The following is an 18,206-nucleotide window of genomic DNA, read 5'->3' as shown; positions in this document are numbered from 1 at the left end:
ATCATAATAACGACATAAACTAATGCTTAAATGAACACTTTCAACTTACATATGCCGTTTCGTTTGTGAACCATCAAAATATAATTAAACTAAAATGACAACATAAGCTGAAGCTTAAACAAACAATTTCAACTTACACAAACTATTTTATATGTGAAACATCAAAAATAGCTCAATTAGGACAATATTGACATAATTCTTAAAAAACTTTTCAACTTACGCATATTGTTTCAAATGCAACTGAAACATCTAAAAGTAAGTAATTTAATAAATTACATGTAGTGTTTCATATGTTAAACGTATGCTGACACCGAAATCATCAAATGAAATCCTAAAATAATAGCACTAAATCAAACCTTAACCCACAAGGATGGTTGAAAAATACACTTAAGACGATTCAAGATTCGTTCATGTTGTTTCCGACATACTTGGTTGATTTTGCATCTTCATCTTATTGTTGATACAACATCTGCTTTTGTTCATGATGGTCCAAGATGGGGGGGAGGGGGGCTGAGAATGATGATCGACGAGGGGTTAGGAAGACAATCTAGATGATATAGAAGTGGTGGAGGAGAATTGCATCTACTTTTGTTAGTGATGGTCAACGACAACCGAGGGGGTGACGAAGACGATCTAATTAGTATGGAAGTGGCAGAGGCTAAAGGTGGAGGAGATAATCATGAAAGATTTATAACTGAAAATTGGTAATCATGTAGTTAATCAGTAAATTTGAAATTTAAAATATCTTTCAATTACTCTTTCCTTAATTTTTCATCATTTAAATTTCAAAATTCTTATCAATTTACATCAACCGTTGATCTAAAAAAGATACAGTGTAGATGACTTTGTACAGGGTTTGTATTTCATTTGCATAGACAAATGCATGTGCTCATGCACATGCGTACATACATGTATGCATGCATACATACATACATATATACAGGGCCGGCCCTGAGATTTTGGATGCCCACGGCGAAAAGTCAAAAAAATGCCCTTTATAGTGAAAAAAAATTCAATCACAAGTATATATGAGGATATTTTTAACTTTAAAACAACATGAATAATCAGTATTCATTATTCACAAAGGAAATCTATGCAGATATATGGTTATCGAGATGCCAATTATTGATAACAACATAGGTTTAACTATTTATAGATTTTTAGATAAGGCTTGAAACATAAATAGTTAAGAACAAGAATATGAGAAAGAGACTTTAAGAAATGAACCTCATGCATGGAATTGTCTTTAGTTGTAGAGTTTCGACCAAGTGYAAGTGATTCAGGCATCACATATATCCCAATAGCATCAAGGTGTGTGCTAACACGTCCATGAAATCCACCCCATGTTCCATGACTTATGCATCCTTCATAATTGGTTTTATCTCCCTACAAACCATCCAAAAGAATAAGAACACATAAATCTGTACCATCCTATATATTCTTCAAGTAAAACATAACAAAAGATATAACTAAAACCTTAACATGAGGCTATTGAGATCTCATTTTAAAATGTTGCCAAACTTTCAACATGATCAATTACAACCAACAATCATCCCCAATGTATCTAAGCCGTAAGGAAACACTACAAAAGATCATACATAAATAATCGATGCCACGTACTCAATTTCACCACGAATTGTGGTGTTATTGATCACAGATGTTGCGTTGCAGCAGAACATCARTGTGTATCTCTTTCACTCACATGAGGAGAGTATTCTTTTAAACGCAATGTAACTACGGTGATGAACTAACACAATTGGCATATTCATATATGGAACAGTGTGATGAAGAGAGTGTGCAGGATAACACGTCAACTTCAAACAACCATAACTTAATCATCTTAACCATTCTAACTCTGGCACATTCATATATGGTCTGGGCACCAAATGTCAGTCCCAAATTCCCACATTTGGAGCTCCAATTTTGAATTCCCCCAGTCTGTACCATCTACTCAAAAATCAAAAGTTCTGATGGACAATTTGATCATCAGAATTGAAATTATGAATCTTCACAACCACATTAGTCATTTGCCCAACACATTACCTAATAAGTAATTAAACATAAGTTTAATCATCTTAACCATTCTAACTCTTAAACAAAGGCAAAGCTAGTTTAACCCTATCCATAAGCTGAAATATACTAATATAATTCAAAAACGAGTTGAAATATACTCTTGAATCACTTAATTTCAACATTTACCTACTTGATTGCCTCTAAAGCCTTCTAATGAACTAGGTTAATTTCTGGAAATTCCGAGCACATAATAACTCTAATTAGGTTTCCCAATCAAACAACTTTAAAAATTTTAAAAATAAAGTAAATAAAATAACCAAATAACTGAATAAGTACTAAAATAACCTAAGTTAAAGACTTAAATGTTAAATCCCTAACCTCAATGTCAAGGGCTCAACACTCAACAAAAGACTACAAGAGAGGCAGAGAGCGATGGGCGAGGGGCCGAGAGCGACCGGCGAGGCAGCCGCAGACGGCAGACGGCCGTCGATGGTCGAGAGAGGCAGAGACCAGAGAGAGAGCGTCGAGCGCGAGCGAGAGCGAGAGCGAGAGCGAGGAAGGATTTCGATTTCTGTTGCGACTTGCGAGAGCGAGAGACGAGAGCGAGAGCGAGGCAGCGAGCGACGATTAATGGAATGGACTAAGGTTAAGAAGGCTAACGGTAATTTTTTTTAAGGCCCAAATACAAACTGAACCTAGTATATTGTTTGGGCTTAAAAAAATTTGATGCCCTTAGGATTTTTGATGCCCTGGGCCGTCGCCCCTTCGGCCTAGGCCCAGGGCCGGCCCTGCATATATACGTGCATACATACATACACATATATTGATAATACACATATATACATACATTCAACATTTAATTTTAAAATTCCTCCCAATTCACATCAACAATTGATTTAAAAAAGTACAATATAGATGATTTTGTACGGTTTATAATAATTAAAGAGTTTGTATTTCACATGTTTAGACAACGACGTGTACACATGCACATATTACATACATACATATATACATACACACATACATACATACATTCATCATTATAATTTCAAAATTCCTACAAATTCACATAAACCTTTGATTTAAAAAAGTATATTGTAAATGATTCTGTACACTTCGTAACAATTAAAGGGTTTGTATTTTATTTGTATAGACAAATGCATGGTCACATGCACTTGCACATACATACACACATACATATGATGTTGGAGCTATGGAAAACACCGAAGATGATGATGCTATCAATACAACTGCATCTCTCTCAATCTCTCTGCATAATTTCCTCGTGTCATCGCCTCAATACAACCATCGACAACAACAATATCCTTCACTTGCCACTCATTACCACTCGTGGCGTAAACATTGGCGGGATAGGCCGATGCCAACCCACCCCCAACATCCTATGGACACCTCTCCACTCAACCTCTCCATTACTTCACATGATTCTTTCTGCAAGTAATTAAGTTAATAACCACATAGTATATTAGTATTTGATTTTTTTTCCTTTTTGTTGGAGAAATAATAAAACTCCAAATTAAATATAATTACTAAAACTGTGTTTAACTTGTTTAGTTGAATACTTTATACTTGAATTAATGCAATTATTTGAATGTAATTTTAGATTATATAAATGTTTACTTTTAATGTTTAAGTTTTGTTGTAAAATAACTTAAATCAGAGTTTAATTGAATTTTAATATTAATGTTGAGAATTGTAATTAATTTTAAAAATTTTGAATAGTATATATGTAAAATTATAATTTGTTTGCATTTTGATAGTTTAATCATGAGTAAAGAAGCAACAATCAATTCATTCTTCAAGCGAAAAGAAGATGTTGTAAACAAGCGTTAGTTGGATTCCCGTCTCCTAAATTTCTAGCTCTGTCTTCGGTCACCCTTTGCGGGGAAGATGAAGACGAGGGGGGAGGGATCTGGCTCATATTTCGGGAAACATGATCTAAGGGTATATAGGGTCTGTTACTGTATAATATAATACATTTTTTTTGACAAAGAAAAGTAGCGAAAGGGTAAAGACTTAAATATTTCTAAGTTAAGTTAACGGTGTCAGGATGAACCTAAAGTGTAAAAAATGTAAATCATAGGACCCTTTTTTATGGTTCTTTCATCTTAAAGACACAAAGTATTAAATTCCATAAACGAGAGGGATCGACCAAACTAGTATTCACTCTTAAATATAACGTTCGTTTCTATTTCCATTTCGGAGGAACAAATGCAAAAAGCATGAGTCTGAAAGCATATTTTGTAGATTTCTATCCTTAATTTTATCACAAAAAACATAGAAACAATTAATCATCATAATAATTAAAAAACAAGAACTTCATTACAAAAAAACAAAAAACAAAAAACAAACGAATCTTTATTCAAATTCGGGAAGACGTTAAATATCAACAAAATTTGAAGTGTTAAGAAAATATTACTTAATTAAACATTGATATATAATAAATAAATGAAATCTAGTTAAGCAAACATATATTTCGAGCTTATGATAAACAGATCACATGTATGATTATCATGTTAATAACGTATTACCAAATGTTAATGATAATGTTTATGGATTGATATGAATAATATTCCTTAAAGCCTGGAATATATATTGTGTACGGATTGTGGATTTTCCATGCTTCAATTCAACAAAACAATCTAAATACTTTCATCACCTCTTGTTTAAGAGCCATGTCACTCACTAAAAAATGTTTTATTGCTTCTTTAATGTGTCTAGTGATTGTTTCGAATAAGCACTCGAATGATTAGAGGAGACGTGAATCCAGCTCTCCTTAGATTGTGTGAACACACACACACACACAAAAAATTGTACACAAGTGTGACTCTCTTTGATGTAAACCCTTCTCCATCTTCACACCAAAACCACACATGAAAGGTGGACCCATCGGTCCAATGGATGCCAAAAGGGAAACAGTTGCAGCACCTGACCTATGATCAAAGTGTCCCTTGGAGGGAGGTGAGATAAGGCCAGGAAGCTTCAATATTCATGATACGTGTCTTTGAAGATGAAAGAATTAATTAATCATGTTCTTCATCAACCTGTCCAACCAATCACCCATCACGCGATAAACACATGGATAGGGTCCCAGTTAGAATCCAAATAAGAAGCAGCCAACAGTTTCAGTTAGGGATCAAGACTCTCTTTATCAACAGACCCTTTCCCTTTTATAGTATAAAAAACCCTAATTAAGACGTGACTTTCATCAAAGCAGATTGCTAATTAACTACTTTAAATGAACAGCACGTTTGATGAGCTGTTAACATTAAGACCCACCTTAATTTGATAACACTGATTTGATCTCACCAGGTGAAGGCTGTTATACACAAATTAAGCATATTAATTACCTCAAGTTTTCCCTGGGGATCACACTATTGACCTTTTAACGTTTACGAAGTGCCTTATTTGCCAATCAAAAACCCTTTAATATGGATAGGGTTAATTTGGCTTTTTATGAATTCTTACTGGATATACACAATCAGCTTTTTTCATCATGGCCTTGTATTTGTCCTTTACCAAACAATGAACCCACCAGACCTCCCGAAATAGACGGGAACAAATCTTTAATGGTTAAAGCTAGCTAGCTTAACTCCATTCCATGGAATGATACAGAAGATCTAGACAGCCAGATTTTGGCTGACTAATTCACAATTGAAAACACATCAAAAAAATAGTGGTGGGATTCATGTAATTTGTTCCGTAGCTAATGGACAAAAAGTGGTGTCATAAATAGCCTTGCCGACGAATACTGACAACAAACACATCACTATTCTCTGTAGGAGACAACTAGATTCGACCAAATTATCTAAGCTTTTGATCCATACAATAACTTGAGTCTATTTCAGCTTTGAAAATATCTGTTTGCATAGCTGAACTAGTTTGGCTAATACAGACAGAAGTATAGCCATATTATAATGTGAAGCCGGCTGATAAACGAGAAATCATACTACTCTAGGCTTTATAAGTACTTAAACATTAACAAACCAAGTTCATGCATGAACAAGAAAAATCAGCTAAAATAAATTAATGCTATTGGTACCATTTTTCTATTGTATTGTACATTTTTTAAATAATTAACTACAAGTAGAATGTAAACACTTGCAAAAAAGGTAAAGTATTTATGTCACAGAAAAATGTCATGATGCATTTTAATTTATGTCACAGAAAAAGTTGGGAGCGGATTACTGAGGTGACATGTTTTTAGCTAATACAAGTAACGTTTTCATAGCTGAAATGCAACAAATTTTGAAAAGAATGGTTAAAAGCAATAATTTTTTATACATAAAATATTAGAAGTAAAAAATAATTTAAACTAGTAAAAAGCAGAAAGTTACCCTCGAATGTGTGACGATCTATTCATATTATTAAATACAGATCCCACACGATGTAGATGTGTCCTTTTCATTCAATAAAAATGCAAACACATCTTATATATACACGAACTTAATAAAGATCACTAAATAGTCGGTGGGGGTTAACAATATTTTTTAAGTTTGTATAATTTATAGTGTTTGTAGCTGATCAAATCATATAAACAAAGCTTAATTAACACAAATAAACATGAATATTAATATATAAACTAAATGATCACGATATCATATCTATTTTGATTTTAAATTCTCAAGAAAGCCTCTTACTTTTGTTCGGCTTAGACTTTTAACGTTTAGAATTTGTTGGTCTTAAACCCATTTCAATGCACACTTCTAGTCACTCCCACTTCTTACATATCTATACAAGTTTCATGCGTCCAAATACAAGTTCTCAAAATTTACAACACGTTTATGCATAAATACTTGATTAAATTTTAGTTTAAAGCGTACAAATACTTGACAATTGTGCAATACATACCTTCACATATAAAAATAAATGCTTTTCCAACCTCTAAAATGGACACAATAAATAAGTGGTCATTATATTTTTATATTTTTTCAGTTCCATATTTGAATATATAAACATTTTTATAAATAATCCAAAACAATGTTCATATATAAATCATCGAACTCAACAAACGATACATTTCATTTTTTAGAACAAAATTCCCCAATTTAAAAATATATATGGTATACAAAAATAAAGTGCTATGTAAGTATGTATAAATTTAAAAATTAATGTAGCTCAGGAAGAAATAATTGCACTAAATGATTTACTAGATACAATGAACACGAACACGAACACGAACACAAACGCAAGAAAATTCGAAACAAAAAATGATACTTAAAATTGGAATAACATTACTTGGTAATTTATATTGTTTTTAAATCTCAGATTATAACTAACATGGATAAAGAAAGATACCATACGTTAAAGTGAAGAAAATATCTTTCAAAATGTTGAACAAATTTGTCAAAATCATATATAAATTACAAAAATACATCATACAACATACCATACACAATTTTTAATGAACAAGAGTCTTCTGTAATCGGTATAAATGTTAAGAATAACCATTATGTCGAAGGATGAGCATTATAAATCTTGAAGATATCTTCAAACAATTTGGAAACTTGAAAGATTTTTGGTGAATAATTTCGGGGGTAGCAGGGTGTAATGGAGGGAATGTGAAAGGAAAAGTGGATATGGGTTCGGTGAAATAAGGGGGTAGCAAATAGTTGTTGTAAGTAATTTTCGAACTTTTGTGAAACTACATTTAGGGGTTGTTTATCAAATTTTTTATTAAGTTTTGTATGGATAAATTTATTTGTCTGCATAAATTTGTCTGTCTGTATAAATTTTTATATAATTTTTTCTATCTGAATTATAGTCTGGATAACAAAAATGACCAATTTACCGTGAGTATGAACTACAAGTTGTTTAATAAATTGTTGTTCGTTTTTAAGCCAAATGATATGTCTGAAACCAAAAAAAAATTATTAAACATCAAAACATAAATTCATTGATATCATCCAAAAATCAAAACGTAAATTTATAAAATACTTAATAATCCAAGTTCAAACACAAAGTAGCCAGGTTCGAACATCAATACTTGAAATTTAAACATTATTGACCAAACTATTTGCAATTTCATCATACAAAGTAGCCATATATTGAGTGCTATTAGCACCCCATTGGAAAATATCCAATTCTTCTTCTCCATTTCCTTCGACTTCTTCTTCGCTGTTAAATATAGCATCCTCATTAAACTCCATAAACAACTGGTCTTGAATATTATATTTTCTGATAATATTATGTATCGCAAAGCAAGCAATTACCATATTCCTTTGTGTTGTAAACGGAAAGGGAGTCATCTGCTTTAAGATCGAAAATTTCACTTTCAAGACACCATAAGCACATTCAATAACTTTCTTGAGTTGTGCATGCGCATGATTAAACCTTTCCTCTTTAGTCAAAGCACGTCGACATCGAAAATCTGCTAACCAATATTTATGATATGGAGCCAAAAATTCACGAGCATTGGCGTACACAACATCACAAAGATAATATTTATCTGAAAGACCACCCCACATAAATCGTATAATATATAAATAAAAGAGCAAAATACAAATTGAGAATGGTATATACCTTGTGGTGGAAAGGGAAAACCATATATTGGGTTAAAAGCAACTTCCCTAAGTATTCTAGAATCATGCGCTATACCTTCTCATCCTGCCCAAACAAAAGTGAATATCATGTTGAAATCACAAGTTCCTGGAATATTTTGATAGCATCGACCGCCTCCTTTTCCCCTGTAAGCAGTTTGATGACTACCTGACACAATTGCATGTATAAGGGTACCATCTACCACACCTATTGTATCCTTCATTAACAGAAATAGATTATATATATATATATATATATATATATATATATATATATAAACTTTAAAATGTCAATAATAAATCTTACCGGAAATATTCCTCTCAAACGTCTATGATGACTCGACATATTTAAAGTTGTATCAGAAGTTGTTGGCACCACTATTTCTCTTGTGAATTCCATCATACTCAATAAAACTTTATGGAAACAAACATGAACAGTTCTTATAGAGCGTTGAATCTACTTTTAATCACTCTGTAACGCTCGTTATGGCCGATCATCGTAAAAAACATTTTCATTTATCTTCGACATTAACATGTCTACTGTCTTTTACCCAATTTCTTTGTCTAAAATGATTGCATAACAGTGTATATGCTTCACGTGAGAGGCGCATCAACTCTTGACATTGCATACTAAGTCCGCCTAATAGCTCTTGGGTGTACGCATTTCACTCAGTGCTGAAGTATTATCGGGCATTCTTTCTATTCTTTCTGAAACATTTCTCCGTCGTCTTACATATATATATATATATTAGGACTACGATGATCATTTCTTTCTCAAAGTCAACATATTTATTCAAATAAAAAGGCATATCGTAAATCCAAAAAGAAAACATTATAAATCCAAAACCAATGCATAAAACAAACATGTATATCATAAATCCACAACCAATGTTTATCATAAATCCAAAGCCACATACATATCATAAATTGTCACAAAAACATCATATGTTCAAAAAAAATGTGGCACCAAATTGTTATCCAAAAACATCACAAGTTACTAACACAAAAGTCTACTTCACAAGTCATTAAACACCAAAAACATTTTAAAAGCGTGTCACCAATCTTTATTGATATACTTATTTCTCCCCAACTGTTCTCACCCATTCTTTGGCAATTTCGGACGGTATTGTCATCCAAGGTTTTTTATTACGGTTGTCCGTGAGAAGTGAAAAGAAAATATGGTACAAGGGATCATCTTTTTTCCACCCAAGATCGTTCAATATTTTTAAGCATGTGTCATAACTAACTAGCTCGGGGTTCCCATATTTCGACGCCATTGAATCTAAAAACTTTATAAACTTTTCGTCAAGCTCCAACGTGCTTTGAAGTTTTTTTACCCTTTTGTTTTTCAACCGGAGCACGGGATGAACAAGGTGTTGAAGACAGGGAACTTGATCACTTGATACATTAGTCTCTTCCTCAGTGACCACAAAAGGCTCGGTGGTTGGCAAAGGGTATTTTAATGACGGTCCATGGACTCCAATACCCATGGACATACCACCCTCAAATAGTCGTGCACACAAGTCGGGATATGGAAGACTTGTAGTCCTCAAGGATTCAACATGCCTATTGATCTGTGTTAAAGAAACATATATAAATATACAAACAAAATAAAAAAGAATCGAAATACAACAAAATCTAAAATTAGAAAACGACCTCCATTTCCAAATCCTATTCCTAGAGAGTCAAGTTAAAAGTCTTTGTTGAAGAATCATAAACATTTTCGGTTTATTTTTTTTAAATTTAGCCAAGCACTCCATATTTTCCTTTAAAGTAATCAAAATGGTTCCGCATTTGCTTTCAATCGACAACAACAAGGTTGTGTGTTTTTCAAAGTATCGACAACTTTCTTCCACGAAAGTGTCTTCAAGCTAGCACCCTCATTTCCATTCAACCCAACTTTTGGAATACAACTTTCTAAGAAAGTTTTCACAATATTGGGATCCTTCCAACTAATTCTAACCCTTTTTTGTTGTTATGTTTCACATGTTTGTTCCATACCTAAAGCAAAGACAAGATGAAGTAGTCTATAACGAACATTCGAGCTATTAAACAAGGAAAAGACATGGTAACATTCTATAACAAACAAACAAACAAACAAACAAACAAACCAACAAAAGAAATCAAACATCAAGTAAGATCAAACAACAAGTAATCAAACAAGATCTAACAAGTATAAAACAAGGAAAAGACATGATAACATTCGATTTTGAAGAATCTGTGAAATATTCAAACAACAAAAAATCGATTGAATAATCAAACAGCGAGAAATCAAACAACAATCAAACTAGAAAAAAATTCAAACAACAGACTTGAATTTGAGCAAATAATCAAACACCATCTGAATAACCATCGAACTAGGAAAAAGCAAACAACAAGAATCGAACAACAATCCAACAACAAGAAGCTAACAACTAGCAATCGAACAACAAAAATCAAAGAGCAAGAATCGAACAACTAGAAATCGAAAAACAATCGAACAGAAAAAATCAAATAGGAAGAATCGAACAACTAGAAATCGAACCTGGAGTGAAGAACGTGGAGTGAAGAACGTGGAGTGAAGAACTAGAAATCGAACCTGGAGTGAAGAACCTAGAGTGAAGAATCGAACAACTAGAAATCGACCTTTAGAGAGATAATAATTTGTGAAGATCATAGAAGATGTGCTTCCAAATCAATTGGACACCACCTTTATGTTCAAAGACCTTGCTTTTGGTGTGGTATGTAAATAATACGAGACAACTCGTGAGTTACTCGAGATCGATTCGATTAAAGCTCGGTCAACACTCGACTCGAATAGGCTTGACTCGAGCTCGACTCGACATATTAACGAGTCGAGTCAAGCTACCTAATACTCGACTCGAAAAGCTCGTGAAATATTAGATTATTTTTATATATAATTAGTTTTAAAATATAATATGTTTTTATAATTAAATTTGTAAAATATAAATAATAAAAATGTCTTATACTTTTAGATATTTAAACAAAATTATGCATTTTTAACTATAAAAATTAATCAATTATTTTTTTATTAAAATCACAATTAAAAAAACACAAAGAAAAACAATAAGATGAGTTAGTGAAATTGTCTCACATTGTAAGAGAGATGGTAGAGGAAGGGAAAAAAGATGTTATAAAAAAGAGAGAGGTGAATGAAATTTCAAACTTTATTTTTTTTATGATGAAGTTTTAAGTTGATCCCTTTAGTTTTATAAAAACTAAAATAACACCTTTAAGTTTTAAAATTTATAAGAAAAAGACCCTAAAATTTCATAAATTTCAATGAGTGAGCTTGATTCGAGTTTGAGAAATAGTTACTGAGTTCAAGTCGAGTTTTGATTTTTACAACTCGTGAGTATTCGAGTCGAATTCGAATTTGGAAATTGGGTTTTGAGTTCGAGTCGATAGTGATACTAAAGCTCGACTCGTATCATTTACATCTTTATCGTCGATCCATAGAGAGGATCTACATTGGTCACTTGTATCATAGGTCAGAAACTAACGAAAAGCTAGTGGATTTCTATCCTACATGATCAACTAGAGTGCATAAAGGTATGAGATTTAAGCACCCTCTTGATTTTGTTGTTTTCACCGTTTGTATGTAATGATCCTCGTTGGACGAAGAATAAAAGGTAAAAAAAAATAGGAAGATGAAGCTCTAGAAAATATTGCAACAGGAGCTCAAGGAACATGGTTATTGCCCAACAGATTATAATTCTCTAGCAACTATAGAAGCATATTACAAGTTGGCTTTTAATCAAAAGATAGCATCGATTGCAACCATCAAATTTGTAAATAATACAAAATTAGCATCCGATTCAATACTTAGAAGAAAAATTCTTAATATTTGTCTTGTAATGTTCATATCCGATATACAACATTTATCAGATCTGATACAAGTGTATTAACATCCGAACCGTGCACAAAAATAGAATTGATTGGCTCAAGGTTCTAGATCTTAGACACCATGGGGTCTATAACTTAAATAATACGTGACATTAAATCTCATATTTTGACTATTCTCCGTCCATACCGATCAATCCGATTGATACATGGTCAATCAATCTTGATTCTCAAGAACCCACAAAATTATTTTAAGTTATTTTAGCATTCGATGTTCCAACTTTGTAATTAGTTTATCGCTGGAATCTGATCTATACTTCAATTTTGAGAATAGAAAAGATAAGATTTTTCATTATAAAAGTATTGTAACTATCTATACTATCTTATTAAGCAAATTTAGTAAAGTCTTAAAATATTAAATGACCAAGATACCATTTATACTCACTTTTTCACCCTCTCCTCTCCTCACATACACTCAACATCTCACAACCGATTTTTTTAAATTATAATTTTAAATTTACATTTTATACCCCTATAATTAGTTAAGTAATTTACTTTATGTCCTTTACTTTTAAATGTTTCATTTTAAACCTTTATCAAATTAACATACATAATCGTATATCAATTAAAACATGTTTAAAAAATACATTTTTATTTTAACAAGTTACACTATTATAATCGTCTCGTTAATACATTCGAAAATGAGTCCAATATTAGATAGTTTTTGACTTAATTATATTATTATATATTATATATAATGTGAAAAAATATTTTTAATATTTACGATTTATACTTTTATAGTTATTTATTTATATATATACTATATATTTTGGGGTTAGGCTGTCCAAATTGCATTGTATAATATGTTCTGAATTAATATGTTCTTGTGTTTTTTTGAAATACATATATACATGTATTAATTCAACTTTAATCTGAGTTTCTGGACAAGAAAGAGGGTAAGCAGTTGAAATTTCATTCTAAAACCCATTTTTTTGGTCTTTTCATGGCTTATGATTTGTCAAATTTGTAGTTTTCTTTATTGGTTTTGAGTGTTTATCTTAAAACTCAGGTTTCTTGATTCTTTGCTCTTGGTGTAAATCGAACATATTTGTGGAGTCGTTTAAATATGTTGGATTTTAAATATATTGGATTTTAAACTGTCATACAATTTTTTTAATCGATAGTCTGTAATTGGAACCATAACTCTTATTTATTCAAATTGTATTAATATGTAAAGACCAGGTGTAACCTATATCATCGTTAAAGCTTATCTTATAAAACCAGTGGAACTTCAAAATCGTTAAAATTCATGGCTCCTGCCGCATTGCACGGGTACACAACTAGTTTGTATTAATCTAATAACAAAAAACCTTCAACAAAATCATAGACTAGTTAAAGTGAGGTCAAGATCGTCATCAAAGCGGATTGGTTTGTCATCTAGCCGAATGAAAATCAATACAAGATAGAAATCAGATAATGGTCTTACAAATACTACTACTGAAAAGCCGGATTTTGGAGTGCAAACTTGTCCAACAAGTTTGGTTCACCAACTCTACCAACACCTATCCTAGTATGGTAACATACTTAGCATGTCAGTCAAAATAAGTTCTAAAATACTATTTAATAGTATCATATTTTCTTTACTGTTCATTCTGCATGCAGGATGACGGATAATTAACAAGTGTCTACATCAACTTCACGGATTGAAATGAAGAATAGAAGCATGCATGGATCAACAAATCAGATCATGACACGTGTTAAAGTTAATTGGTAGACAACATTTAATGCAATGGTGGCTATAAAAGGTTATCCTTGTCAAATATTGCAACTCACCAGTTTTGAAAAAACTTTTGAGTAATAGTTTCTTAGTCAAAATTGGTGTCACTATCGAATATAAGTATTTCAGACTTGAAAGAGTATCTTATTCTTTCATTCTTTCAGTTAATAGCAGATTTGTCACGAGTTAGATTCTTTGGGATTATCAGGTCTTATCTTACTAGCTTCATCAACAAATTTATAACTCTTCATTTTAATGCATAATATAGAATTAAAAGCTAAAACTTATTATGTTTATATTCAATCTCCCATTTAACAAACACATCATCATGTGTAAGTGATGACATTCCATTACAAAATTTCTCACGACTAAGCTTTGCAAGATTATGGCCCACATCAGGGACTGAGAAAGTTTTTGATAAATCAAGCTGAATGAACCAAATTGGTGATTCAGCATGGCTACATAAAAAGGTTTCATGATATCATAAGTTGGCATTTCACCAAAGAACAAATCCTACTAACATGATATATATATATATATATATATATATATATATATATATATATATAGCTTGGTTCAAATACTAACCACGATTTTTGTGTTAACTTTGTTAACCAATCTTGGTCATCGATTATTACAATAAAAGGTTGTGATTAATCATGATAAAAAATTAAATTTTTAAATTTATAATTTCAAAGAACATATGTGAACAAAGGGGAAAAATGTATTTAGTTAATTTTCTTTTTTATGTAACTCCCATATCATTAATTGGGAGTTACAAAATAAAAAAATCTCATTATTTTTATTAATTTTTTTTTGTTAATGTAAGAACCATATGAACACATACATACACACACACACACATATATATATATATATATATGTGTGTGTGTGTGTGTGTGTGTGAACCATTGTGTCAAATACGAACAAAAATTGACATATATATATATGAACTTGGATTGTATAGCATTTATTAACACAATATGAATATAATAAAAATAGTTGTTACATGAAAGTAAATAAATAAAAAAAAACAAGTATGAACACAATATGATCAGTTTGTGAACAATAGTTCCTTCAATATGAACACAATTAGAAGCAAGTCAATGTTAAGATATGCAGCTAGTGTACATATAAACACAATATGAACAGTTTATGAACAATAGTTCATTTATTATGAACACATTCAAGAGCAAGCTAATGTTGAGATATGCAGCTAGTGTACATATGAACACAATATGAACACTTGTGAACACTTCTTTAACAAATACATATGAATTTGAATTTCGATTGTAGTCGTAGACGATTTTAACCTTTTCATTCTCATTTTTGTCGATCTGTTTTCCAATAGGTTTATCCATATTATTCGGACGATATCGAAATCTTTACAATCGGATATTCTTTAACAATTACAAAATCAATATCATTATGGATAGAATAAATCGAAATTACAAAACATGAACACATATAAAAAAAATATCAATATTACATAATCATCAATTATTGAGATTTTTAGATTTGTAACTCCCAATTAATGATTTGGGAGTTACATAAATGACAAATTACTTAATTACCCTTGTAATTAATATATGAGTTATATGTGAACCTAAAGAAAAGATGAAATATGATTGGTTGAGCTTGGTTAACAAAGTTAATACAAAAATCCTGGTTAGTATTTGAACTAACCTCTATATAGATAGATATATATAGCTTGGTTCAAATACTAACCAAGAAATTTTTGTTAATTATACTAACCAAGCTTAACCAATCATATTTCATCTTTTATTTATGTTCAAATGTAACTCATATATTAAATACAAGGGTAATTAGGTAATTTCACATTTATGTAACTCCCTAATAATTAATTGGGAGTTACAAATCTTAAAGATCTCACTAATTGATCATGATGTAATATTGAATTTTATTTTCATACGTGTTCATGATCATAGTTTACAAATGATGTTCTACATATAATGATATTGTTTTCGTAAGTGTAAAAGATTTCCGTATCGTCCGAGTAATATGGATAATCCTATTGTAAAACAGATTGACAACAATGGAAATGACAAAATCATCTACGACTACATTCGCAATTCGAATTCCGATAATGAAGAAAATGATCAAAGCGTTCCTATTGGTAAGTGATTAGTATGACATTTGAATTCGTTTAAATGAACACATATCAAAGGCAATAGATGTTCATATCGATACATATGTACAATTACATCACATGAATATGAACAATATATGTGATTCATGTGAACAGAAGCTTCGTAGGTGTTCATGTACATACAACAGAGTTGGCTCCTGAATATACARAAGATGTTCATACGGTTCACATGTTGTTCATATGTCTAATCTTTTTTGTTTAATGTGGTTTGAAGATGTACACAAGTTGTTCATATGTCTGACAATTCGTATATTAAAGATAGTTACTTTTTACCTAAATACCTTTTGATATTTTGTTCACATATGTTAATTGAAAATATTATAATTAATTTTTAAATATCATTAAATCACAACCGTTTATTATTCAAATTAATGGCCAAGATCGGTTAACAAAGTTAACATGATAATCTTGGTTAGCATTTGAGCAGTCTCTATATATTATACCAAGTAACACACCCATGTTCATTTGTGCTCGAAAAGTAATATCAACAATATTGAAAATTATGCATGTTACTATTATTACTATATTCTACTTTTCAAAATGTTTAAGATGGGTGACAATTTGAAAAAGAAAATGAAGAAAATAAAATAGCTAACAAGTTATACTGTTTTCTACTTTTCTTGAATCCCAAAGCAAAACAATTACACGCAGTGACGGATCCAAAAAATTGATGGGATGGGGGCATGTTGGATGGGACTTGGAGGAGGCAAGCATATGGCCATATGGGACTAAGGGAAAACAATGTAAGACAAGGATAAAAATAGAAAATTTAAGCTAGTCAAGAAATGTTTTTGGTCTTTGACGGGAGGAAAGGCCCCAGTTCTTAAGGGCTAGATCCTCTTTTGTTTACACACTCCAAATAAACTTGAAGATTTTGCCATGACAATAAATTAGACAGACTAAATTCAATCCATTTTAGAATTTTTTTAATTAGAATCATGCAAATGCATGGTGCCTCAACTAAAGGAATGGACTATTCAAAAAATTTAGGACTTGTATGATTCATTTAAAAAATGTTCCATATAATCCTGTTTGCTAGTTTGACAAAATGGTTTAAAGAAAAGTAATCGATGATTCCAATATGTAAAGTCTACAGGTTATTTTAGAAAAAAGTTGTGTAATAGAACATCGATACAGATTCTTTATTAATCAGATTTATCCATTGAAGAAAAAAATAAACACCCAGAACTACACCTGTAAACCAAGTTAATTCGCGAGGTTTTTTAAATCCACCGATGAGATAAGATTTCGGTTACGAGACGATGGTTCAATCTATGATTTATCATTCATGGACGTGGATAAGATCCATCATTTAGCATCACCTTGGAATGGCATAGCCTTAAATCAATAAAGACCAAATATTAACTCAACTTTTAATAACTCCATTGTAGAGGATGGATAAAATACACTAGGCGATAAACAAATTAATTAAAATGGGGGAATTGAAAGGGCTTTGATATATCGCCCCATAAGAACAGTCAGCATCAAGTGATGGTGACACTTGAGAGTGGATATTTCCATCCAAGGGGATCTAGTAAGGAGTGAGGCTTGTCCGATACATCTATTCGCTCGATTATTGTAAGGGAAAAAATAAAACATTGTGAAAATACACCCGTTTAATTATAACGATGGTCTTAAAAGTTCGTAAATTTAAACTTACGACAAGGATTTCAATCGGGTGAGTTGGTTATTTGTGCCTCTCAAAAATTTGCCTCTCGTAAGAAAGCACAAGTTTAAATCTTTTTCAAAAGTTCAATATTGATTTCATTTGGAAAATGTATTATATTCCTTAAATTGACACAAACTTTTTACGGGTCAATTGGCTTTGACTTCCCCCCCCCCCCCC

General features: G+C 31.4%; 2 protein-coding genes across 2 annotated transcripts; both read right to left on the bottom strand.

Annotated features, from left to right (window-relative positions):
- Positions 1-8,024: 8,024 nt before the first annotated feature.
- On the bottom strand, positions 8,025-8,498 carry LOC112506273. Its single transcript, XM_025110286.1, has one exon. It carries the CDS (start codon positions 8,496-8,498, stop codon positions 8,025-8,027), a length of 474 nt encoding a protein of 157 aa, XP_024966054.1.
- A 950-nt stretch (positions 8,499-9,448) lies between these two features.
- LOC112505792 lies at positions 9,449-11,262 on the bottom strand. Its single transcript, XM_025109790.1, has 2 exons — positions 11,149-11,262; positions 9,449-10,144 (listed from the first exon to the last, which is right to left on the bottom strand). The coding sequence occupies exons 1-2, from the start codon at positions 11,224-11,226 to the stop codon at positions 9,647-9,649; spliced, it is 576 nt and encodes a 191-aa protein (XP_024965558.1). The 5' UTR covers positions 11,227-11,262; the 3' UTR covers positions 9,449-9,646.
- Positions 11,263-18,206: the final 6,944 nt, after the last annotated feature.

Source organism: Cynara cardunculus (genome assembly GCF_001531365.2).
Source record: "Cynara cardunculus var. scolymus isolate 2C chromosome LG 2, CcrdV1, whole genome shotgun sequence".
Lineage (NCBI taxonomy): Eukaryota > Viridiplantae > Streptophyta > Magnoliopsida > Asterales > Asteraceae > Cynara > Cynara cardunculus.
The sequence above is the reverse complement of the archived record's forward strand: the minus strand, read 5'-3'. Positions and strand labels throughout refer to the sequence as shown.